We start from the raw sequence: 18,720 nt of genomic DNA on the forward strand, positions 1-18,720 counted from the left end.
AAGTATTCTTTTGACAAAGGTTAAGTGAGACTCTTTTGCACAATATTGGTATCCTGCACACATACCTACTGCAAAAAGAATGTCTAGTCAGCTCATAGTTAGGTACAATAGACTCCCTATCGCACTTCGATAGTATTTCAAATCTACTGTTTTACCTTCTAAGTCTGAGTCAATTTTAATATTAGTAGTCATTGGTGTATTAATAATTTTTGAGTTTTCCATTCCAAATTTCCTAACCAATTTCTTAACATATTTAGTTTGATAAATGTAAATTCCATCTTTGGTTTGTTTAATTTGTAAACCTAAGAAAAAGTTAAGTTCACCAACCAGACTCATTTCAAATTCATGTTCCATTAATTTTATAAATTTTTTTAAAAATTTAGAGTTGGTTAATCCAAAAATTATATCGTCTACGTAAATTTGGACTATAAAGATATCTTTTTCTAAGGTCTTTACAAATAGGGTTGGATCTATTTGACCTTTGTTGAACCCTTTAGTTATTAGATAATTAGATAGGCGTTCATACCAAGCCCTAGGTGCTTATTTTAGTCCATATAGGGTCTTTTTTAATCTAAAAACATGGTTTGGATGTTCTAAGTCCTCAAATCCTGGGGGTTGGCTAACATATACTTCTTCTTTGATAAATCTATTTAAGAAAGTAGATTTTACATCCATTTGATATAACTTGAATCCTTTATGTGCTGCATAGGCCAGCAGCATTCTAATAGATTCAAGTCTGGCTACTGGGGCATAAGTCTCATCATAGTCTAACCATTCTACTTGGTTAAATCCTTTAGCTACTAATCTTGCTTTGTTTCTAACTATTTCTCCCTGATCATTTAATTTGTTCCTAAACACCCATTTAGTATCAATTATGGTTTTATTAATGAGTTTGGGTACTAGTTCCCAAACTTGGTTTCTTTCAAATTATGCTAATTCCTCTTGCATTGTTATTGTCCAGTCTGGGTCTAGTAGGGCTTCATCTATAATTTTGGGTTCAATTTTGGAAATAAGGGCTATTTGACTTAGGTTTCTGTATGATGACCTAGTTCTGACTCCTAGAGTTGGGTCACCCAAAATTTGATCAGATGGGTGATTGGTAGTAGTTCTAGTTGGTCTTATAATTGGGGCAGTAACTGGTTCTGGTAATTCGCTAGGTTTAAGTTGAATTTCCTCATCATCTTTTATGATTCTTGGGTTAACATTATTATTTTCATTTATAATGTTGGGTAGGTTATTTTCTTCATCAAAAATTACATTTATAGTTTCTTCAACTTTAAGGATGTTTTTGTTATAAACTCTATATGCCCTACTGGTTGTTAAATATCCTAGAAATATTCCTGGAGTGATTTTTGATGTAAATTTTCCTAAGTAATCTTTAGTATTTAGAATGAAAACTTTACATCCAAATACCTTTAAATAATTTAAATTGGCAATTTTATTATAGTATATTTCATAAGGTGTTTTATTCTGATATTTATTAATTAAAATTCTATTTTGTATGTAACAGACTGTATTAATTGCTTCAGCCCAGAATTAGTTAGATAGTTTGTATTCATTCAACATGGTCCTAGCGGCTTCTTGTAGGGTTCTATTTTTCCATTCTACTAGACCATTTTGTTAGGGGGTCCTAGGGCATGAATATTCGTGTTTATAACCATTAATTTCATAAAATTCAATAAATTTATGATTTTCAAATTTTCCCCCGTGATCACTTCTAATTCTTTTTATTTGAGTGTCTTTTTCATTTTCTATTAATTTGAAAAAGATTTTTAAAACTTCAAAGGTTTCATCTTTAGTTTTTATGAATTTTACCCAAGTAAATCTTGAGTAGTCATCGATTATTACTAAGCAATATTAGTTTTTACTTAGTGACTTGGCTCCGTGTAAATCAAACAAGTCTAGGTGAAGGAGCTCAAGTATAGAAGTTGTTCTGTTTAAGTTGGTTAACTTATGGTTTGACTTGGTTTGTTTATCTTGTTGACAAGCATTACAAGTTGAATTTTCAATAAATTTTAATTTAGGAAGACCTCTAACTAAACCATTTTGACTCATTTTTTAAATGAGTCTAGTATGAGGATGACCCAGTCTCCAGTGCCACAACTCAGTTTCCTCTTGTTGTGTCAATAGACACTCTAGTGAAGAGGTGGGTAGGTCTATTGTATAAATGTTCTTTTTCCTAATTCCCTTAAGTGTGATTTCAGGATTGTTAATATTCTTAATTATGCATTCAATTTTAGAAAATGTGACTAACTATCCTGAGTCACATAACTGGCTTATACTAAGTAAATTAAAACTAAATTATTCAACCAATAATACTTTTCGAATGTAAAAATCAGAATTTAATTAGATATTACCTATCCCGATTACCTTAAGGGTTCTGTCATTGCCAAACACAACAAACCCTAGGTTCTTGAGTTTCAGCTTAGTGAATTTCAGTCTGTCTCCAGTCATGTGCCTGGAGCATCCACTATCTAGCATCCATTGATCCAAATCTTTACGTTCCTACATAAAGTATTTGATTTGAGTAAATTTAATGGATTTAGAAGATAGTTTGACTGAAATTAACTTAATGTTCCATCTCACCCAGTCTAGATGATCAACTATGGTATTCCTATGGGTGTTTGTGGGATGGTTTATTAAGTTAATTGGGTTAAGTTGATTTAATTTATTAAGTTGATTAAATTATTAAATTGATTAATTAGATTAAATTATTGAATTGATTAATTAGATTAAATTATTAAGTTAATTAAATTATTAAATTGATTAATTAGATTAAATTATTAAGTTAATTAAATTATTAAATTGATTAATTAGATTAAATTATTAAATTGATTAATTAGATTACATTATTAAATTAATTAAATTGAATTAGATTTAGTTAAATTGGACTAAGTTCAACCTAGATCCATCTCACCCAATTCTAAGTTATCAATCAGAGAATCTTAAGTAGTTTTGTGAGATGGTTATTGTTGGTGCAACATCCCTCAGGTCAAGGTTGACCTGGTTGACCAAGCTTGAGTCTTGGTTTGGGTTTCGATGTTTGACAATGCAAGGTTGATTGAAGAAGAGTCAAGTAGGTCAAGGATGACCGGATACTTGTTTGGGAAGTCCTAACTGGGATGTTAGGCAGAAGGAAGTCCTAGTGAGTGAAGCTAGGCAGAATGAAAGTCCTGGTGAGTGAAGCCAGGCAGAAGGAAAATCCTGGTGAGTGAAGCCAGGTGAAAGTCCTAGTGAGTGAAGCTAGGCAGTATGAAAATCCTGGTGAGTGAAGCCAGGTGAAAGTCCTAGTGAGTGAAGCTAGGCAGTATGAAAGTCCTGGTGAGTGAAGCCAGGCAGATGAAAGTCCTAGTGAGTGAAGCTAGGCAGTGTGAAAGTCCTGGTGAGTGAAGCCAGGCAGATGGAAAACCCTAGTGAGTGAAGCTAGGTGGAAGCCCTGGTGAGTGAAGCCAGGCAAGGGAAAATCCAGATGGATCAAGGATTGATCGGACATCTGGTGTTGAGAAGTCCAAGTAGGTCAAAGGATTGACTGAATACTTGGCACGAGGAAATCCAGATGGGTCAAAGGGATTGACCAGACATCTGGTGGAAGTCCTAGTAGGTCAAGGAAGTGACCGGATACTTGGCACGACGAGAAAAGTCCAAGTGGGTCAAAGGGATTGACCGGACACTTGGTGGGAAGTCCTGGCAGGTCAAGGGAGTGACCAGATGCTAGGCATGATGTACCAACAGGTCAAGGTTGACCGAATGTTGGTTTGGGAGTCTTGGAACTTGGTTTTGGGCAAAAACCAAGCGCTGGATCGATCAGGGGATCGATCCAGGAGCTGGATCGATCAGTGGATCGATCCAGGAGCTGGATCGATCAGTGGATCGATCCAGGAGCTGGATCGATCCGTGGATCGATCCAGATGTCCCAATCGATCAGTGGATCGATTGGGACGCGGCTGCTTCGCGCGATAAGCGCTGGATCGATCCGTGGATCGATCCAGGCATTTTTCCCAGAGCACAGAGGCGCTCTAGATCGATCCATGGATCGATCCAAAGCCTCCCCGATCGATTGGGAACATTCGAATCGATCGGGATCCGACCGTTGGCGTCGTTTATAGCTGCAGGCGTGCGATGGCTGCGGCATCTCTTCACTGTTTCATCTCAGATCTTCGCCAGCTCCTCCACAGCACTCTCAAAGCTCGTGATCGCCAGTTCTTGAAGGTTCTTGGAAGCTCTCCGAGTCAAGAGGCGGATCAAAGGCAAGAAGAGAAGCTAGGGTTAGGGTTTTCTGCATTCATTGTAAGCTTTGTGCTTGTATTTTGTTTCCCTTTCCTTCTTCTTGTACCGAGAGTCTTGTAGGGCTTCTCCGCCCTCTGTAGTTACCGAAAAGGAGTGTTTCATAGTGGAGGGTGCGTGCGTGGTGTGGATCCTTGGATTAGTCACCTCCTTTGGAGGTGGATACCAAGTAAAATCCTAGTGTTAGCGTGGTTGTATTTGTTTCTGTATTTTCCGCTGCATATTCTTGAAGAAACAAGCAACGCCGAGCAACGCCAAGCACCGAGCGAACGCGACGAGCTATTCCCCCCCCCCCCCCCCTCTAGCTACTTTTGGTCCTAACAAGTGGTATCAGAGCAAGGCCGCTCTTCACCGGAATCATCGCCGGAAGGGTCAAGCATATCAAGAAAAGCTAGAGGGTGAAGAAGTTGGAGCAAATTCTTCAAGTTCAAGACTTTATCAAGCTCAACTTCAAGATGCAATTCCAAGATGGGCTTGGATTTGACACAAGGGTGGCTCCACCATACACTTCTACGAGTTTCGATTCTTGGAAATCAAGAATCGAAAATTTTCTTATGATGGAGATAGAGCAATGGTTTGCTCTAATGGAAGGCTTCAAGGCTCCAAGAAATTCAAAGGGCAAAGTTCTAAAGAAAAGCAAATGGAGCCCGGAGCAAGTCCAAAGGTGCGAGGCCAATGACAAAGTGACCAAGCTTTTGGTCAATTTATTGCCAAGCACCATCCTTTGCAAAATTGGAGAGTTTGAAGATGCAAAGGAGCTATGGAGCAAATTGGCCAAGCTTCATGAAGAGATCCCCTCCACTGTACAAGATCATGAAGAATCCAGAGAGGGTGACTCTTTGGAGCAAGACCAAGAGGAGGACTCCGAGGTTGAGAGATGCTCAACCTCCGAAGAAGAGGAAATCCAAGAAGCTTCATCCTCAAGGGAATGCAACGAAGGGAACAAGGAGGAAGCATACTCCTTGTTTCATGTTCAAGATGATGAAGCCTCCACCTCTAGGATTGAGGGGGAGCAATCCTTGGTGACGCCGGATCAAGAAGAAGGAGAAGCTTCTACATCCGGGTCAAGTGAAGAAGAAGAAGATGGTGCCACCTCCGAAATTCAAGAAATAGCAAATGGAGGAGCAAGTGCCATCCCTACACAAGAAGGTATAAATGTTTCAATTAAAAATAAAAATCATATAATATGTTTTGAGTGTAGGGAAAGTGGGCACTACAAGAGCAAGTGTCCCAACTTGGCCAAGAAGAAGGGTCAAGTGACGCAAAAGGGCAAGGAGAAGCCCGAGGAGACCATTCCCGGAACAAAGAAGAGCAAGGAGCATATCATATGCTTCTCTTGCAATCAAAAGGGGCATTACCGGAGTCAATGCCTCAAGGGGAAGAAGATGGTCAAGGCTCAAGGAGGCATTAGTCAAGGGGGAGCCTCCAAGGTAAAGAAGAAGGTAACATTTATTGAGCCTACTCCTTTACATTATGGTAAAAAGCATGATAGTTCTAATTTTTATCATTTTAATGCGATTTACCATAAGAATAGGAAGCATGAGGGCTTTAAGGAAAAGCATGTGGCCCTACATGCCAAAACTACTACACCTAAGGCTAGGAATGTAGGTAAAAGTCTAGGCAAGAACTCTAAGGATTGTAGCTACAAGCCTAGAAACAAAAATGCTCATGGACTTAATGGAAAACCAAAAACTAAGGACTTAGTGATGAAAAATCAAGTCTTGAGGTCAAGACTTGATAAAATGGAAAAGACCCTAAGAAGGATGGAAAATATCCTATTAGGCCAAAATGAGCATAGCCTAGGTCTAGGAGCACAAAGGTCATCCAATGGTCATAGAGGTTTGGGATACAAACCCAAAGCTAAAAAGGATGTGCCTAGTTATCATAGGGTTTCATATAGCTATGGAATAAACCCTAAGTCTAGAGGTCAAGTCCAAGATACAAGGGAAGATATCCCTAGAAGTATCTTTGCAACCAAAGTGACTAAGACTTCTAAGAAGTCTAAGAAAGTCACTAACAAGGTCACAAGAGAGGCTATCCCTAGAGTTGACCTAGAAAATGTGACCAAGGCTTCTAAGAAGCTCAACAAGGTCATTAGGAAGGTATCTAGGGAAGTTATCCCTAGTGAGTACCTAGAGCATCCAAGGAGCACCAATAGGTGTTGGGTTCCTAGGAGCTTTTCTACCCCATAGATGGGTTAGAGAGTGTCAACTCCGATTAGAAGGGTAGTTAACCCAACTTTGAGGAAATTGACACTCAAGGAGCATTTTCAAGGTTTTTGTTAACCTTTGAAAATGAAATGGAATTATTATTTACTCCTTGAAAGAGTAAAATGTGCCTAATGGTGAAAAATTGATTTTATCTTAAAAATGCATAAATTGGGAAAACCTAGAGAAATACCAAGTTGGGATTTTGGTATTCTCTTAGAAATTTTAAGGCACTCCGGGCCTTGATTTATGTGATTACTCTTGAGGAAAAATGGAATATGCCAACATTTGAGGATAAGCTTAATTTCAATTGACATAAATTAATCAAGAGAATTAGAAATGTCCATTTAGGTTTTGGCACTCTCTTGAAGCACTTTGGGCAATCTAGGGTTTAAGTTTTAGGATTAGCTAAGATTAACGATACTTAGATAGGTAATCTAGGTATATTTTATTTATGCTAAACCTTGCCATGATTGTTTGCTCATAATATGCCATGACATCATATTTTATCTTATTTGTATTTTGCATTCATGACTTATCATGAAAAATACAAAAATACCATGTCATGCCATACATACATCATGTAGTTATAGGATATTTTCTTTTGAAAATTATTTCCTTTTGATGTATGCCATAACATAATCATGCATTAAGTTTAATTCCTTGTAAATTAAGGACAAATGGCATTTAACATCACTTATTAACAAGTGACATCCTAGGTGGATGTTTAATATCTTTAAAATGCCTAGATAGATATGCATGATCCCTAGAATAGGTTAAAACCAAAATCTCACATCTCACAAGGACTATAAGGTGACTTGTATGTGTTTAAGTGCACATTAGATACAAGTGAGATGTTAGGAAGATGAACAAAACTCAAGATGTTGATTTAGTGCATTCTTCTGAGTTTAAGGTTCATCAAAACACATAGTTATGTGTTTTTCCATCATTGGGAAAGCTAATGTACAAGTCATGTGCATTAAGCCCAAGGAACATGGTGGGATATTGGTTTTGAAAATGTTTTTAAAATAATTTTGGAAAACCTTGGTGAAGGCTATCTTTTGATAGTAATCATCATTGAATAGTTAGACACAAACTTGAAGAAAACAATAAAGTTTTTGCAAGTTCTCAAGTTTGTGTCAATCTTTGAAAATATGATATATTTTCATAGAAAACTATTTTTCCATGATAAATTATACCCTAAATAATGTCTACACAAAGTTTTACGATTTTTGGAATTTTGTAGAATTTTCTAGGGGTTTCTGAAATTGGCTGAAATTGAATTTCAGCAATTTCAGGCCTCCAATCGATCAGTGGATCGATTGGAGTGCCTCAATCGATCAGCCGATCGATTGAAAAGGTATTTCTCGCGAGCAGAAGCTCGCTGGATCGATCAGCCGATCGATCCAAGAAGATTGAATCGATCAGTGGATCGATTCAGAAAGGTTCAATCGATTGGAACCCAACTCCAATCGATCCAAGTTGCTGATTTTGGCTGGGAAAGCCTGATTTCAGCATCTTTAAATCTAATTTAGTCTAGATAACCTTTCCAAACCCCTAAAAATACATGTGTATACATAGAAAGGGTGTTTTCATGTGAAAACAATGATGGATTGGTTAAGGAAGGCTAAGTTGAAGTTTAGGTTGAGGTTTGTTTCAAATTTTGAATATTTGAACCTCAAAACTTCTAAAATTGGGTTTCCTAAAGTTTTTGGGATTCCAAGTCATTGTTGGTGCAATGACAGAAGTTACCACCATGTCTTTAGGGGGAGGGACTCTTTAAAGACATGAAAATTATTTTTCATGAACCTTGGAAGGTGGTCAACCTTCCGTTAAGAATAAGCTCAAGGTTGAGCGTTTGGACTTTAATGGGGAGTGGATATCCTCATTGTTCAAGTGGCTTCAAGTGGATAATGCTCAAGGATGGGCATTTGCCTACATTGGGGGAGAATGTAGAGTTAAGGTTAATGAAGGGTATAGGGCCTTCATTATCGTGTTGGTCACAACGAGTGAAGTTGTGAACAACGATGAGCAACTCTTCAGGGGGAGAGTTTTCAACAATGGGGCATTTGTTGAAGAGTGCCCAAAATTGAGGCACGGGTTGATGTGTGCTCAAAGATGGTTTGATGTGTACCAATAGGGGGAGAATGAAAGGGAGTAAGTTAGGCTTTCATTACCTAGAGGGAGTTTGCCCTCTTAGGGGGAGAATGAAGGGCTTAACTTATGTATTCATTACCTAGTGGCATGAAGAAGGTTTAGGCTATGGGATTAGCCTAACTTACATGTGGTATTGTAAGTGATAGTGTTGGTATTGTCAAACATCAAAAAGGGGGAGATTGTTGATGCAACATCCCTCAGGTCAAGGTTGACCTGGTTGACCAAGCTTGAGTCTTGGTTTGGGTTTCGATGTTTGACAATGCAAGGTTGATTGAAGAAGAGTCAAGTAGGTCAAGGATGACCGGATACTTGTCTGGGAAGTCCTAACTGGGATGTTAGGCAGAAGGAAGTCCTAGTGAGTGAAGCTAGGCAGAATGAAAGTCCTGGTGAGTGAAGCCAGGCAGAAGGAAAATCCTGGTGAGTGAAGCCAGGTGAAAGTCCTAGTGAGTGAAGCTAGGCAGTATGAAAATCCTGGTGAGTGAAGCCAGGTGAAAGTCCTAGTGAGTGAAGCTAGGCAGTATGAAAATCCTGGTGAGTGAAGCCAGGTGAAAGTCCTAGTGAGTGAAGCTAGGCAGTATGAAAGTCCTGGTGAGTGAAGCCAGGCAGATGAAAGTCCTAGTGAGTGAAGCTAGGCAGTGTGAAAGTCCTGGTGAGTGAAGCCAGGCAGATGGAAAACCCTAGTGAGTGAAGCTAGGTAGAAGCCCTGGTGAGTGAAGCCAGGCAAGGGAAAATCCAGATGGATCAAGGATTGATCGGACATCTGGTGTTGAGAAGTCCAAGTAGGTCAAAGGATTGACTGAATACTTGGCACGAGGAAATCCAGATGGGTCAAAGGGATTGACCAGACATCTGGTGGAAGTCCTAGTAGGTCAAGGAAGTGACCGGATACTTGGCACGATGAGAAAAGTCCAAGTGGGTCAAAGGGATTGACCGGACACTTGGTGGGAAGTCCTGGCAGGTCAAGGGAGTGACCAGATGCTAGGCATGATGTACCAACAGGTCAAGGTTGACCGAATGTTGGTTTGGGAGTCTTGGAACTTGGTTTTGGGAAAAAAACAAGCGCTGGATCGATCAGGGGATCGATCCAGGAGCTGGATCGATCAGTGGATCGATCCAGGCTTCTCCCAGCGAACAGAAAGCCTCTGGATCGATCCAGATGTCCCAATCGATCGTGGATCGATTGGGACGCGGCTGCTTCGCACGATGATCGATCCAGGCGTTTTTCCAGAGCAAGAGGCGCTCTGGATCGATCCATGGATCGATCCAAAGCCTCCCGATCGATTGGGAACATTCGAATCGATCGGGATCCGACCGTTGGCGTCGTTATAGGCCGCAGGCGTTCATGCGGCATCTCTTCACTATTTCATCTCAGATCTTCGCCAGCTCCTCCACAGCACTCTCAAAGCTCGTGATCGCCAGTTCTTGAAGGTTCTTGGAAGCTCTCCGAGTCAAGAGGCGGATCAAAGGCAAGAAGAGAAGCTAGGGTTAGGGTTTTCTGCATTCATTGTAAGCTTTGTGCTTGTATTTTGTTTCCCTTTCCTTCTTCTTGTACCGAGAGTCTTGTAGGGCTTCTCCGCCCTCGGTAGTTACCGAAAAGGAGTATTTCATAGTGGAGGGTGCGTGCGTGGTGTGAATCCTTGGATTAGTCACCTCCTTTGGAGGTGGATACCAAGTAAAATCATAGTGTTAGCGTGGTTGTATTTGTTTCTGTATTTTCCGCTACATATTCTTGAAGAAACAAGCAACGCCGAGCAACGCCAAGCACCGAGCGAACGCGACGAGCTATTCCCCCCCCCCCCCCCCCTCTAGTTACTTTTGGTCCTAACAGTTATCTTAAATTTAGATTATTTCTAAGGATTAATTTACATTTGAGTTAAACTTAGGTTTTCCAATTGCTTAATTAAATATATATTTCAAAGATTGGCTCCCAGGCTGTGGCGAGGCACTAGGCCTTCTTGGGTATGGGATCATCCACCACTTCTAGACAGAGTCTTTCAAAGAAAATATATATTTAATTTTCCTTTTGAAACCCCTAGGTTTAACTAAACAAGTGTAAATTACACCTAGGTCCTTGATCTATCCTAATCTAAACATGCATATTACAAGGAAAAGAAATTAAACATGCATCAAGCAATTTTATCTATTTATTAAGATAGTTTTCCTATTGGCTCCCCCTGGATCATAGTCTCGATATGGTCTATCAAGATAATGTACTTGATCCTCAGGGACCCAATATTGACTAAGTCCAATTTGATTGACCAAGTTGGACTTAGATACCCATGCTTGGACTATCTTTCTATTCGATCTGTTAACAAGCAATAAATAAGACCGATATTTCCTTTTAGTTCTAAATCCTAGTCCAGATCGATTGTATACAGCTTTTTGATTTCCAAGAATCAAGTCAAAATTCTTGGAACCCAGTGTAAACCATTCCAATATAGTCTTCAAATCCTTGACTTGAATTTTCAGACTGGAATTCTCTTCCTCAAGCTTTTGAACTTGAGTTGAGGTTCCAGACTGAATAGGGTTAGTCAAAGATTCAGTGTGAGTCACTTCTTTAAAGGATGTTACCTCCTTTAGAAGCGGCTTTATCCGAACATTGGATTTTGCTAGTTTATGTATTAAGTAATTAATTAAATTATATAATCGGCGCGTACTTACAGGGAGGTTAGGCCTTTTAGAAATGGATACGGATCCATGGCTTCTCTCGGACTCAACTTTCGATTCATCCTCGCTTCTGGATTCGTTGAGTCGGTCCCGGGCCGTCATTGCAAGAAAACTCGTCTGCTCGAGTTCTTCATTGTCTGACTCTTCGGAAGAAGACTCGTCCCAGGTCACCTTCAGTGCCTTCTTTCTTCTTGGTTTCTTCACGTCTTTCTGGTTTAAACAATTCGCCTTGATGTGTCCCTTCTGGTTGCATCCGTAGCAGGTGACTTCGACTTTCATCTTGGGATTTGGCTGGGCCTCCTTGGACTGGATTACCTTTTTGACATCCTTCTTGTTGAAGCCTTTCTTTTTTCCTGTAGAGATTCCTCACCAAGTTGACGAGTTCTGCCATGAGCTCATCGTCGTCGTCATTATCCAAGTCTGGTTCTTCTTCTGTCTCAGGTTTGGTTCTGCGTCTTGGTTTTGGTTCGCACGCTCTGCTTGTACCTGCAATCAAAGCTATATCCTTCTCGGACGGCCGTGAGTTTATCTGTTCATGTAATTCAAATTCTGCGAAAAGTTCATCTAGCTTAATTAAGGAAAGATCCTTAGAAACCTTGTAAGCATCTACCATGGATACCCACAAGGTATTCCTTGGAAAGGAGTTTAAGGCATACCTTAGGATGTCACGGTTCTCCAATCTTTGTCCGATCGTGTGAAGTTCGTTGAGCAGTTCTTGTATCCAGGCGTGGAGCTGACTAGCCATCTCACCTTCCTGCATTTTCATATTGTACAGTTTATTAAGTAATAAATCACATTTACTTACCTTCGTGTCGGGCATTCCCTCGTGCAACTCGATCAGCTTTTGCCATAGTTCTTTGACGCTCGAGAATCGACCGACGCGGTTCAGTTCCTCCTTCATTAGGCCGCACTGAAGTGTACAGGTTGCTCTGGCATTTGCTTCTACTTTATTTATGAGTACAGCATCCCAGTTCTCGCACGAAATTGGTTTGCCAGTGGTGTCCATTGGAAGGTCCAGACCAGTCTTGATGATCATCCAGACTTCAAAATTTGTTTGGAGGTACGACTCCATCCAGCTCTTCCAATAGCCAAAATCTTCTCCGGTGAAGAGCGGAGGTCAGGCTGTACTATAGCCTTCTTGGAGTGCCATAAAATCGACGATAAAACTTGCACACAAGATAAACAAAAAACTTATCCCAGGAATAGATCCTAAATTAGTAGTGCGGTTTAAAATAAGAATAAAATACGATCTCGAGTGTTGTTGCACCAACTTCGAGAAAAATTTGATTACGAAAAATTTGATCGGAAGGCGGCAAAAATACCGACTCCGAAAAAATGAAATCACCATGAAAGAATGCTTGATTGGTGGTTGCACCAAATCGAAGCGACCCCGCTCTGATATCAATTGTTGGATCGAGAAGCGCTAAAGGGGGTGAATAGCGCTCGTGGCTTTCACTTATCGGATTCAAAAAATCAACGAGTTAAGCAGCGGAAATTAACACAAAACGACCCAAGTATTTTTACTTGGTTCGGAGCCTTGGGCGACTCCTACTCCAAGGCTCACGCTCGTTGAGTATTTACGTTGGGAAATCACTATAATATCGCAAAGTTACAAGTATGAAATAAGTACAGTAGTAACTAAATAATACCGACAATAGTAATACTAAATTTAAAGCTCCGGGTCATTGGGGTGTTGTTACAACACTTCTGGAACGTCTCTTAAGCAGTGCACAGCTGAAAGATCGCTTGGGAATTGAATGAATAGAGTTGTTGGTCGAGACCTCCATATATAGGCTGTTGAAGGTGCCTCAAAGCCCCTTGAGGGCACCTCCATCACTGTCGAGTCAGCCGCACGGATGAGCACTAAAGAAGTCCTCGCTGATCCTCTTGAAGGTGTCTCCATACCCCTTGAAGGCGCCTTCAAGGTTGTCTGAGACGCCTCAAGCCTCCATGAGGGCGCCTCCAGCCTTGCTGCATGCACTTCTCCTCCTCTGCACCCGAGGCGCCTCCAAACTCCATGAAGGCACCTCGGGTACTGTTCACTCGAGGTAAACTTTACTCTTTAGTCCCTGTAAAGTATGTTAGTCCACAAAATACCAACATATCCTGCAAGAAAAAGTTAGCACATAATAAACATTGTAACAGAAATGTTTTGACAATCTCCAGATTATCCGGTTCTGATTTCGAATTTCTGACAGAAAATCCTAGGTCGAACCGACGCCTACTGTTCCCTCTTCTGGAGAACACGCCCTCACCTACTACACTCAGGAGAGTATACCTGATGCAGTCCGGTCCTCCAGACCGACTGGACTTTTTGCCTAGTGTTGTCACCCCCTAGGACCTAGGGTTACCACACCCTGGGGTTTTCTGCCACCTAGGGTTACCACCCCCTAGGACCTAAGGTTACCCCCCTTAGGATTTTCCACCACCTAGGGTTACCACCCCCTAGGACCTAAAGTTGTCTCCCTTAGGATTTTCCTTCACCTAGGGTTACCACCTCCTAGGACCTAAGGTTACCGCCCCTTAGGGTTTTTCACTTGTCTAACCGCAGCAAGGACTTTCCTGCAAACTCATTCAATATATCAAATAACAAATAACCTTAACTTTGAATCCCTTTGTCATTATCAAAACTTGGATTTGATCGTCGGATGCTTTCCGCACCAACATATTGTTACCTTTAAACTGACCATAACTTTTGGCTTGGACATGTATTTTGATGTGTTTTACAAAGTCTTTGATAATCATATTAAAATTAAAGCATAAGTAAGTGATTCCTAAATTGTTATTCATATCAATCTTATAATTGATTTCTCTTTATCAGAGAGACAAAGTCACACCAATAAAACTTTTCCTCCTATTTTGGTTTGGTGAGTCTTCTAATTTCAAACAAAATCAATCTCAAATGTATATAATTGTGTCTTTTGTTAAATAAAGATTTGGTTGATTCTTCAGTCATTAAATTAAGTGTTCTTCGCCTCCATCAAAAAGGTGAAGATGTTCTATTCTATGATGTCTAAAGACTAAGTGGAGAAGTTGAGTATTCCTTGACTATATAGTTGTATGGGATTGAAGTGTATTTAATTGTTTATTTGAAATATATTTAAATTTTGATCAATGTCTATTAATTCCTCTAATCTATGATTAGAGATACTTTTTCATCTGGTTATGATATTATCTAAATAATAAGTAGTATTTGATTCTATTTGTCATCTTCTCGTTGTTTGTAAAGGACCTGTAAAAGATTTAGTCTAAGTCCTTGTGAGATTCATTTGATTGTTCTGGACTATAAGTTAGAAACTTAAATGTACTTGACAATTGTCTAGATATAGGTTTTTCAAGAGATAACTTACTCAAATCTCTGTTGAGATTTTCCAATGCTATTTTCCAATCCATTGTTTGAGTGTTTCTTTGTAGATGTTTTTCCAAGTTGAATACTATGTGTTTTCCATATAGTATTTTTCTGTAGTGTAAGTTAATAGAGTTAGTATGATAGTGTTTTGTTGAACTAAAATTTGATCTCCTTTTCTAGTTAGTTCAATATTACAATATTCATTCTCTTTAGTTTTAGAGAATTGTTTAACCTAAAGTTTCTTTGTAATAGGTATTTTCGAAGTTCATTTTATTCATTTATGCTTGATTTCCTCTAATATAGTATGTAAGAGTTTAAGTTCTCCTTCTGCCTCAATTTTATTTTTTTGTAATTAAGTCTTTAATTTGAAGTAAAATAGTTTTGGAGTGAAGTTTAAAAGTTATAGGTTTATTTTCTTCAATAAGTTTAGAAAGGCTAAAATCTCTTTCTTGGTAGAGATACTTAAAAAAAAAAATAAGTTGACTAAATCTTTTGTTTGAAGTTGATGTTTTCATTTTAAGTCAGCTTATTATCTAAGTTTGTTGTAATAAGTTACTGGACGCTCATTCTAATATGTGATTAGTTTGTCTTCGTTGGGATTCTAGAAAAGTTCCTAAACTAATGAGTAGATCTGTGATATATTTAAGTGTGAATTTTCATTATGTGAATAGTGATTATATATCATAAATATAACATAACAACTATGTTTATAGACAATATATATTCCACAATATGTATGATGCACTGATTGCACCCATCAGCATGAGTCCGCCTGTGCACCATCCTTATTAAGAGCAAAAGAATGCATAAAATGAACAAAGTTAAACACCAGTGAACTTAGTTCGCTAAATAAAGTTCATATATAATTTACGAATCAATTTATTTATTAACTTGTAAAATTTAATGAGGACAACAGATTGAATTCACAACATACTGGGGCATGGCTGCATGAAACCTACGTACGTTACTGATGGTGAAGACTCTTTTCACAGTGGTTGAATCTAAGCAGTATTTTAATTTTAGACTAACCAGTTAATAAGACATTTACAATAAAATAATTCATCGAGAATGAATCTACAACTAAGAAGTCCAAGCAGAATCTCCACTCGACTTTCTCCATGCCAAATCAAATACTGGGGGAAGCTATGGTTAATTAGGTCACTAGCTTCTGGATGAGCATAGGGTGGTGTGTTCTCGCTTGGAATATGCATTTGTGCTATTGCGTTTCATTGTAGGCAAGGCGCCTGGACTGGCTGCCGAAGCCGTGGTAGCGGTAGATGATGCCCGCGACGCATTCCATCAGACAAGAAGGATCAAACGCCTCCATGAATTTCATGTCGGATTCCCGAACTTTGGGTGCTGCGAATTTTATGTACTCTTCGTGCACGGAGGATATGCGCCAATGCTGCAGTTTTCTGAAGCAGCCAACAAGGCAGCCTGTGCGATGCTGCAACACCATGCATAAAAAGTATCATTGATGAATTCATCTTCCCACAGCATGAGCTAAGTTTTATACCTTCCCTCTTTTGCAATGAATTAAAATGGGATGGTTCCTTATATCTGAGACACCAAAAGAAAGAATAATAATTAAAAAAAAAAAAACTCCAGAATAACGTAACCATTAGTCGTGTTATAGTGAAATCAGTACCGAGTATGGCTCCAAGAGCCCGTGTGATGATATCGCTAGTAACAGTTGATAAAGTTTCCTGCATATACAAAGCATCAAATGGTATTGGTGCATGGAATTTCGATGGCAATGCATGATTTGCAAGGCCTAGCAGTTGAAAGATCATTAAACAATACGTCTTTAGTATTTATACCCTTGATGTTTGAAACGAATTGTATAGTACAAAAATGATTATTTTCTACGCTACTGGAGTCATAGATACCTCTGATCATACATTGACAAAATAAAAGAAAATGGTTAAGAAATAAATGTTAGATTTAATCTTGCTATTTGATGGGTTTACATGTTAATTTGTAGCATACATATTTATGCTATTAAAAACAAACTCATTAAATTATCTAATTAATGTTAATTGCGAGTTTATATTATTGGATGTGGATTTACACTCATTAATCCGTTCTATTATTAATGATGGATTGATAACATAATTAGGTCCACTATAGGGTGTGGTCTCCGTAGGATAAGTAGTCATCCTTATATTTCTCTTCTTCCCATGGGTGAGGAGAGTACCGATCCCGATCATGAATCTTATTGTTGGGATCATATGGTTTGCTAGAACTATTTAGGATTCATGATCATGAAACCTCCCTCAATAGAAGGTGCAATCGTTAGTTTTGGATGAGTGGAACAAAATATATGCGTAAAAGAGTTGTGGAATGCTATACAGTAGCAGTTCACTGTAGGTAGAGCATATTTGTATCAGAAAATGCCCACATTTACATATGGCGATTTCCATTTACATATGCTAGGACTTTCTGCCATTATCCTTAAATAGTGATTATGTACACAGTTCATACCCACATAGGCAATGCATGACTTAAGATCAGACAAATGCAAACTTATTGTGCAATTGAGAATATGCTATCTGAATTGAACAAAACTTAGATGAAGAAGACTAGGATGGAATTCTCTGTGAAGGCCTCTCATTGCTATCTGAATTGAACCAAATAGTGGCCATATTTGATTAAAAACAATGAGAATACCCTGAAGGGATGTACATAGTGAAATTTTTATAATGGCTGTGTTAATCCAAACGGAGGCTAAAAAAAATTTATAAAAAGTTCTAAGGAGAACGGACGGAGTACATGGATATAACTAAATTCAAGGTAGTAGACGTTCACATTGTCCTCCGTGAGCCCGTTGTTCTTCCTCGAGAGAATCTTAAGGAAATCGAATATTTATTTTTTTCCCAAATAAAATCTGGGCTATGACCGAATTGTGCATCAAATGTACGTAGATAACATAATGTTAAAAAGTCATTTGGCATTTCTGTGTCAATGGATGAGAACCATAATAATAGAAACGAATTAGATAGAACAGATAGGAGTCTTTTGTTTGAATTAAACCAAAAATGTTGTTTGGATCGTTCTCAATTTGTCTCAATTGCAATTAAAATGGGGATGCATGCGACGATATTATGCAACATTGCGCAATGAAGAACACAGAACAGATGGAAAGGGGAAAAACAAAATTACCCTGGTGCCTCCGAGCCCAAACTGGAAAATCCGAATCCTCTCGGACCTCGCAAACTCGGCAACCTCCTCCGAATATTGCTCCGAACAGAGGCACCTGCCGAGATGCAAACGCCTCGATCAAAACTAACATCGTTCCCGATCAACACCGAAAGCAGATCCGAAGCAATGCGAGAAACTCAGATAAAGGCAAAGGCACTCACACGAAGGATTTCAAGTTGAGAGTCCTCAAAAACTGAACGTTGGCAGCCGCGGGGAACCCCGATCGGTAGATGCCGTGTTCGACCACCCCGAAGTTGAAAGGCGGAACCAAAACCTCGTCCTCGGAAACAGAAGCACTCCCCGTGCCCTCCGCCCGCCGTTCCACGATCGGCCAGGGGAGCGCTTCTTCCTCCGGCGCCGCCGCCGGGGCCTCCAAGACCATCATGCCGAGGGACTCCGGCGGGGCGAGGGAGGAGACTCCGATCTGGGATCGCCGGGAGATGAATGTGGGAAGAAGGAACAAATGGCGGGCAAGGAACAGCGAACAGACTCTGCGGACGCAAGCGAGGGAGCACACCCGCATCGCCTCGAGACGACGCTATAAATAGTCAGGGAAACGAACGATTTCTGTAGGGAGGGAGGAGCCCATCTCACCCGTCGGATCAAAACGAAACTAATCCCGGCCGTAACATTCGGTTCATTATTAACGGGCAGGATCAGATTTATCCGGATCGGAAGGCTGGAAATCGCCCTCTACGGGCAATCTCGTCGAGGGCCCCTCCATGTTGGAAACGAACGAGGATTCCGGATCCAGCGGGGCGGGTAATGGTTGGGTACGAAATTTTCTGGTTTTGGTTTGGCTGGGAGAATTTGTCCGTTTATCCGCGTCGATAATTGATATCATGGAAAAGGTGC

The 18,720-nt window shown here is 39.7% G+C and overlaps 1 protein-coding gene across 1 annotated transcript; it reads right to left on the bottom strand.

Moving 5' to 3' along the window:
- Window positions 1-15,880: 15,880 nt before the first annotated feature.
- Window positions 15,881-18,388, bottom strand: LOC121999520 (tyrosine-protein phosphatase DSP3-like). The gene is made up of 5 exons (XM_042554191.1): window positions 18,027-18,388; window positions 17,827-17,920; window positions 16,313-16,370; window positions 16,181-16,224; window positions 15,881-16,111 (listed from the first exon to the last, which is right to left on the bottom strand). Exons 1-5 carry the CDS (start codon window positions 18,386-18,388, stop codon window positions 15,881-15,883), a joined length of 789 nt encoding a protein of 262 aa, XP_042410125.1.
- Window positions 18,389-18,720: the final 332 nt, after the last annotated feature.

Source organism: Zingiber officinale, chromosome 7A (assembly GCF_018446385.1).
Source record: "Zingiber officinale cultivar Zhangliang chromosome 7A, Zo_v1.1, whole genome shotgun sequence".
Lineage (NCBI taxonomy): Eukaryota > Viridiplantae > Streptophyta > Magnoliopsida > Zingiberales > Zingiberaceae > Zingiber > Zingiber officinale.

Coding starts and splice junctions, on each gene's coding strand:
- LOC121999520 (XM_042554191.1), bottom strand. CDS start 18,388: ATGCGGGTGTGCTCCCTCGCTTGCGTCCGCAGAGTCTGTTCGCTGTTC. Junction 16,225..16,312: donor GGCTCTTGGAGCCATACTCG/GTACTGATTTCA, acceptor TTGGTGTCTCAG/ATATAAGGAACCATCCCATT. Junction 16,112..16,180: donor TTCATTGCAAAAGAGGGAAG/GTATAAAACTTA, acceptor ATGGTGTTGCAG/CATCGCACAGGCTGCCTTGT.